This window comes from Tachysurus vachellii, chromosome 25, assembly GCF_030014155.1.
Source record: "Tachysurus vachellii isolate PV-2020 chromosome 25, HZAU_Pvac_v1, whole genome shotgun sequence".
NCBI classification, from domain to species: Eukaryota; Metazoa; Chordata; class Actinopteri; order Siluriformes; family Bagridae; genus Tachysurus; species Tachysurus vachellii.
The window spans coordinates 1,990,993-1,998,949 of NC_083484.1; the positions used below are offsets into that span (position 1 = coordinate 1,990,993).

The 7,957-nt window shown below is 41.4% G+C and overlaps 1 protein-coding gene across 1 annotated transcript; it reads left to right on the forward strand.

The window, feature by feature from the left end:
• The first annotated feature begins 76 nt into the window (after positions 1-76).
• armc1 (armadillo repeat containing 1) lies at positions 77-6,898 on the forward strand. The gene is made up of 7 exons (XM_060861858.1): positions 77-271; positions 842-1,049; positions 2,035-2,126; positions 2,571-2,760; positions 2,908-3,024; positions 3,111-3,185; positions 5,241-6,898. Exons 2-7 carry the CDS (start codon positions 888-890, stop codon positions 5,430-5,432), a joined length of 828 nt encoding a protein of 275 aa, XP_060717841.1. The 5' UTR covers positions 77-271; positions 842-887; the 3' UTR covers positions 5,433-6,898.
• Positions 6,899-7,957: the final 1,059 nt, after the last annotated feature.

Consider the following 7,957-nt stretch of genomic DNA (forward strand, 5'->3'; position numbering starts at 1 on the left):
CGCGGCTCCTTTCTAGTAAAAATGTTTCCTATTGGTAGGACCGCCAGGCTTATTGTCCAATCAGCGTGAGGAAATCCAGGGCGTGCTGTATGTTTCATGTAAAGGGAACTGGAAAATGATCGTGAACATTTTCCCTTTAGTCATCTATGTAGCTAAATTATAAGACGGATATGAGTGTTTTATCACTGTCATAAACCTATACATCATTATAAACCTTAAAAAAAGGATTATTTGGGATTTCTGGAGGACGTGAAGACCGTCTAACGGGAAGGTAACGACACAGTTAGCAATGTGCTAGTTAGTGTAGCTTAGCATGTTAGCTTAGCATGTTAGCTTAGCCATCCTGCCTGTGTTTTGTAAGGCAGTGCCACAACACACAGTGGTCAAGGTTAACTGTCATACAGTCAAACATGCTCAAATGGAGCATTTGGGTAGTAAAGTTAATGTTACATTTAACTAAATTGATGACGTTTTATTTACGGGTTGTTACCGTTTAGCAAAAAAAAAAACAACAACAACAGATAGCTAAGAGAACAAGACACTTCAGAATCCATAACAACATCTATACAAAGAGCTGCTAGCTTGAAAGCTAAAGGCAGTTAAGGGTGAGCAAGCTAAAAAAAAAAAAAGATTGCAAAATTGTTGTTAACATGCCAACACGCCTCATCGTCCGAATAGAAATATATCGAGGTGTGTTTACATGAGGCAGCGAGAAACAGCATTACTAGCACATCTCTTATAACCAGTTCCTGTGTCTGTGACGTGTAAGCATTTCAACAAGCAAGTGTCTGAAGAGGAATGTAAGTTGTTGTGTGTTTGTGTTTGTTTACGTCATCTTTAGCTCAGGAAGGTCCTCTGGTGTACATGGCACTACATGCGGCTGCACCATGAGCGGCGAGCCGGACGCCTTGGCTGTGGTCAACCAGCTCCGAGATTTAGCTGCTGACCCACTGAACAGACGCGCTATTGTCGAAGATCAGGGCTGTTTGCCTGGACTTATCCTCTTCCTCGATCATCACAACCCACAAGTCGTCTATTCAGCATTGCTGGTGAGATCCTCATAGATCAGGGAGGTGTTATTGGAACTGACCAGTCAGGTTCCTAGATGGAGGTGGTCTTTACGGTGATGCTGTACACTCCTCGTGACTGGGTGCTTGGTAAATGATGTAACCGCTGATCAACTGTTTTTCTCAAGAGAGTAGTTCAGAAAGTGTGTGCCTGTGTCATGTGACCATCTCCTGCTGATCAGTGATGTTAGAGCTCACACACACACACTTTACACAGAGTCCAGACGGACAGAGGCTTTCCTCCATCTACTGTTGCATTTACAACACTTCTATAATGGAGACTTTTCATGTTATCTGTTAATATGACATTAATGTCTTATTAATTAGGTGGGGCTTTTCAGATATCAGGCATGTGGTAGCCTAGTGGTTACCAATTGGAAGGTTGTGAGTTCGATTCCCACGTCCACCAGGCTGCCACTGCTGGGCCCCTTAGCAAGGCCCTTAACCTTGAATTGCTCAGTTGTATAAAATAAGATAAAATGTAAGTGCAAAATGCTGGAAATGTAAACAGCCTAGGATTCAAAAACTGTTAAAATGCATTTAAGAGAAGAAGAGTTCTGAAATTATGTTTTATTTCTAACGGGGAAAAGAAGAGACATTTTCTGTAATACCTGGTTTAAATAGCTTTAAATGTCTGATTGTATTATTGAAATTCAGCTTTCATCTTTACATACTTTAAATTAAGGAAGGAAAAGAAACAAACAACCCTCACGGCATAAAGGAGAAAATAAATAAAGAATATATACCTTGAGTAATGGAGTGCCAAGACTTTTGCCTAAAGCCTTTTGTGTTGCATACTGCAAATTTTGATTTTCACTCAAGATTAAAAGTATTGGCACACCTGGCAGTGATGGGTGCGGTGACGCTGATAAGTGCCACTGTGTCAAGTGCCACAAAAGCTTCTCTGTTCACTGATCTGTTTTAAAATGTCCTCTTATTTCCAGCTTGTGTGTTTGTGTCCTATCAGGCCGTTCGATACCTGGCAGAATGTCGAGCCAACAGGGAGAAGCTGAAGGGCGTTCTGGGAATGATGCTGAGTCTGCAAAACGTCATGCAGAAGTAAGTCTCACAAATCGTCTTGATCATACCATTCAGTGTTAAAATCCACCAAACACACTTTGGGCAGTAGGGGGCGCCAATTCACTCGATTCATCTCACACGATTGTGCTGGTTGGCAAGAGCACAGTTGGACAGCTGTGGGGTTATCTATGGTCAGAGGTGGGTGTTTTTTTTGTTTGTTTGTTTTTTGTGAAAATCAAATGCCAGGAATTTACTTTTTAGTATTTAAAGCTGTGCTTATAAGTGTTTTGTGTTTCTAAGGGGCTTTTAATTGAATTTTTTAAACGTTTCATGATGACCCTGTTACTTCACTTTCCTATATGTAGATCATTTATCACACTCTACTTATATAAGCAGTTGTACAAACAAAAATTCCTGTGTGTGTGTAAAACTCTTATTTGATGCCCTCAGTTCTAATATTATTTTCTTTCTTGTTTTCTTCAGGAGCACATCCCCAGGGGAGACTAAATTGTTGGCTTCAGAAATCTACGAGATCCTGCAGAACTCGAGCAACTCTGAGGCCGAACAGGCCGAAGCAGCCGCCTCGTGTCGCCGTAAGGCTCAGTTCTTCCTGGGTTCCACCAACAAGCGGGCCAAGACCGTGGTTCTGCAGATCGACGGCTTGGACGACCCGGTGAGGCCACGGTTCCTGTCCCTGTGAATCTTTATCTAGTTTATTGGATGTTGTTGAAACTCGGTCATGATAACTGCTTATTAAATGGATGAGTAGTTTTGATGATTTGATTTATTATTTCGTCGTTCTGTTCTTGTTGCGTATCAGACACGGAGGAGTCTGTGTGAGGAAGCTTTGCTGAAAATCCGCGGCGTCATCAGCTTCACCTTCCAGATGGCCGTTAAGAGGTGTGTGGTCCGGATCCGCTCCGACCTGAAGGCCGAGGTGAGGCTTGTTTTGATTTAAACAACAACACCAACAAAAAAATCTAGTCATTTTTATACAAAACATCGGGGCTTTTTTATCCACAGGCTCTGGGAACAGCCATCGCATCAACCAAAGTGATGAAAGCGCAGCAGGTGGTGAAGGGAGAAGACGGTAATGAGGTGAGCAGCACATGACATGTAACCTGCTCCAAAACACTGCGTCGCATCAACATTTACTTACGTTCAAATGAGTTCTGAATGGCTTTGAGGTTCTTAACCATGTTTATTGTTCAAATCATAAAGATACAGAATGAAAGCATCCATTTTACTTCTTAAAAAAAGCATTATAAACATTCTATATCATTTATACTCTTTTGTATATTTGCTCTTCTTCATCCTTTCACCCAATTCCAAATGTTATGAAAAATAGAGAATGACACAACGAGTATCTGGATTGTTCTATATTTATTATTTTAAAGCACGTAAGGGCGAACACACACACACACACACACACACACACACACACACATCCACCTCCTTCTTAAACAGTAAATTGTAAAATTTAAAAAGTTATTTAAAACAAATTTGAAATTCAAAGTTTTGTCCACCAGAAGGCACACAAGCTGTTATCTGGAGTGTTCCAGTAGCAGTAAATGTTCTCCCAGTGGCTCTGATTTGGAAATGTAACACAAGAGATATGAAACAAATCCAAAATGAATTTCATCATATAAAAGATATATAAAGTTTCTGTTCTCACTTACGTTATATAGCTGTGATAAACCGCTGTGTCCTCACCAGCCTCTCTCTGTCTTTCTCTCTCTCACACACACACACACACACACACACACACACACATACATACATACATACATACATGCGCACACACTGCTGGGAAACTTTGCAAGTTAGGAAAGATACTGATGTGTTTTCCCCCAAGCCCAGAATAAACAGTAACTAATAATAATTAATAATAATAATAATAATAATAATAATTTGAACCATGCGTCTAGTTTTTCCACATGCTTCTTCTGGAATTAAACCCCTTTTATAAAATGGAATTAAACTAAACTAATTCTCACTATTGTCTCTGCTTTGTCTGTCCTCGCTGTAGTAAAAGCACTGAGCTTTATACAGGATGACACTGAGAGCTGCGGATGCTTTTCTGCCTGGAGGGTTAATACACACACACACACACACACACACACACACACACACCTTACATACACATGCACACAATAGACATGCTACACATATACATACATATATACACACACGCAGACCACAAACACCATACACACGCTAAACATATACACATACATTTACACACCCATATACATATATACACACCCATACACATATATATATGCATGCACTCACATATTTACACACGCACACCATACAGGCAAACATTCACACACACACACACACACACACCCTTTCCCAGACTTGCTTAGTTCTGCCCAAACACAAATGCTTTATAGTTGTGGGTCTGTATACACACACACACACACACACACACACACACACACACACACACACACAGCATGCAGTATTATGAGACATGACCTCTCTCAGAATTGGAAGGGTGTTCTTTACTTGCAGCTACAACACATGACCTATAATAGCCTCCGCGGTGTTAGTGGCCGTCATGTTTCAGCCCTCTGTTCCTCTGCTGTACAGCAGGTGGCGTCATGCTTCACCTTATATTCCTTCCCCAGTGTTTTGATTTTCTCTTTTCCACAGTTACTCTGTATAGTTTAGAAGCCAGTCTCAGTATGACACCTCTGTCTGTCTTTGTTTTCTCTACTGTCTGGTGTTAAAAAGCTGTAAAATGTGTTTTAGGATGTCCTGCTGCTTAACAGTTCACATCCTAATGAAGCATTAAGCTCTCAGAAGGAAACATAAACTTATCACTTTGCTTTCTTATTATTTTTTTCTTTGTTTTTTTTTATTCCAGTTGGCAGTTTTGTTCTAAACATTAATATGTTTTGTGATGATCCTGTCAGCTTTCTTAACAACATTAAACTGATTCAGGTCCATCACACCACTGTGGACTTTTGTGGCGTTTAAACATAAACTGTGTATTAAATGTTGATTTGTTTTTTATTGTATTATACATTTTGTGGATGTTGAAGCTACTTGTGTGTCTGCAGTGTGACCATGTCCCAGGTGTCTGTCTCTGTCCGTCGTCCCGTCCCAGTGACTCACGCTGTCGTTTGTCCGTCTTCCGTGCAGATGGTAATCCCGTTTCAGGAGGATTCGGACGTTGAGGTGGAGCAGAACATGGACTTGCCGGAGTACCTCCCTGAGGACGAGAGCCCGGCTGACGAGCAGCACAAGGCCGTGTCTCGCCTGGGCTCCATGCAGGACGGTATGGGCTGGCTGAGCACCGCCACCAACTTCCTGTCTCGCTCCTTCTACTGGTGACCCTGCGCCATAACAACCTCCCACCCCCTCCCCCGCTTCGAGTACAGAAACACTACTTCAGGGTGCTGCAAATAACTCAAGTCCTCCTAAAGCTCACGTTAGCACCAACACCACCAGAGACACCAAGCCATAGAACAATAAGACTGCTTTCACCATGAGTGTCTCCACTGTAGCTGCTCTCTCTCTTTCTCTCTCTCTCTCTCAGCATTTTCTTTCCCTTCAGCCAGAAGATGTTTCTTTATTTTTAAAGACGGTTTGGTCCAGTTTCTCCTCAAGGGTCCATGTGTGATACCAAACAGCATTGGGTACTTGTATAGTGTGGTGTGTTTTTTCTTTTTTTCTTTCTTTGGGACACTCAGTGCTCTGCCAGGTTGCATAATCCTCCTGGCGACGGATTTTCAGTTTTTGTACGAGGGAACTTTTTCTCATGCATGAAGTTTGAGTGCTTGTTTTTTTTTTTCTCTCTCTTTCTTCCTGTATCTTGCCTTTCCATCTCACTTCTTGTGTGTTTTATTGTCTTGCTCTGTCTTTGCTCATTTGAAAAAAGTTTTAAATTCACTTTATCCCCTCGGGATTTTCTGCTTTACCCGATGCCTTTTTCGTCTTTTGCGAGTGTGTGTGTGTGTGTGTGTGTGTGTGCACGCGCCTGCGTGCGTGCGATGTGATTTCTTGATCTCATCTCAAACTTCTGAAGATTTAAACCACATCCTTATTCACACACAGTCGTTTTTGGTCGTACAGAGGGGTAAAGAATTGGGAGAAGCACCAGCACTGACTGCTGTAGGGTCATCAAGCGAAGCTGTAGAACCCAAACACCTTCTGTGCTGCATGCAGAAATAAAAGGGAAAAACAACACTAACGCACTCGCTATTGCTATCAGACTACTAACAGTTTCTCACGCTCCATGCCAGCGCTTTAGACTGAATTCAGGACGGGAGGCCAGGTTCGATTGGGAGCTTTTGTTTTCTTGCATCTAATTTTTATGGTTTGCTGCCTCTAACACGAGTATTAAAGTTCGGTCAGTTCTTTCGTCGGGAATTCACGTCTGAGCCCGATCGCCAAAACGCACAATCGATGCCTGTCAGACCTGCGTGATAGGATTAAAAAAAACAATCTCCTGGATACGAGCGACGAGCGATCTCTGGAGTACGAACAAAAACAAGACGAGGGAAAAAGTCACCAACAGTGTTATTAAAACCCAACACCACATCCGATAATTGCTGAATATCTCCTGTACTTGTGCTTGAGTTTTGTTTTTTTTATTATTTAAATCATGGTTTAGATTTTAGACCGAACCTCGGTAACCCGGTGCGTGACATCAGGAAGACTGAAGTAGTCCGTAGCACATGTTTAGATATAGAAGCTTCTCATGTACAGAGTACATCTGCTGTTACGTGTGTAAAGAATTTCAGACCATGGAGTTATTGCCTGTTCACACTAATGACATTATTAAATATATTAAAGAACGCAGTGTGTTTGTGATGTTTCTTCTCCTTTTTTTTTTCTTCTACAATATCACACTTTATTTTAATTCGAATCACCGGTTTGTCCTTTCGTTTAAATCCGATCTCTAAAGCGACCGAACGTTGAGATGTGCTGCTGCTGCTGTTGCTTGAAGGTCTGTTTAAACCCAAGGTTCATTTAAACACCGGATAATTTTACGCAAACAAAACGGCATCAATATGATCTGGGGTTCGTGTGTGGAAGCTCTTCAGTTCAACTTCGCTTCACATAGATATAGAACTTCATTTAAATATTTAAATCGATTCATTTATCCCCAGTCACAGGACTAAGCTTCATGTCGAGTTCATGTTCATCAAACTTCAGTGTGTGTTCCACATCATCATGATTTCCTTTAAACGCTTGCTGAATCTCAGCTCTGCTCCACAGTTCATCCTCTCGTGAAAACTTTGAAGGTGTGTTGGAGAAAAATTTGTCCAGAGAACTTTATTTATTTAGCGTTTTCAGACCCGAACACGTCGGTTTGGCTGCCGTTGTAAACAGCAGAGGAGAGAGTTTGGCTTTATTTCTTACAAAAGCCCCAGGTCACCCTGAAGGTTGTAGAATTCGAGGAAAACTGCAGTCAGACACCAGATTAGTTACTAACTGGAGTTTTATTTAAAGGAGCAGTTTGTATGGAAGAATGAGAGGTTTTCTGAATATTGTTGTCATTTTGCTCCTCCACAATCTGTACTGATGGTCAGTGGAATTTATTTATTATTTTAGTTAAGGGCATTTTAGCTAATTTGGTTTTTTAGTTAAGTTCAAAAACGTGCACACACACACGCGCACACAAACACATACGCACACACACACACACACACTGTCTAAAAGGCATTACTGTACCAGACTGTTTTACAGACTTTATTATTTATTTCTGTGTGTGTTCTTCTGGAAGTGTGTGATCAGGATGTAAAGATCACACATCAAGCATAAAGTCACATCCTGAACAAAACACACCTTCATAGTTTCCTCACGATGATGCGTGTAAACAGCAGTCAACTTTTCTACACCCACATCAGCGC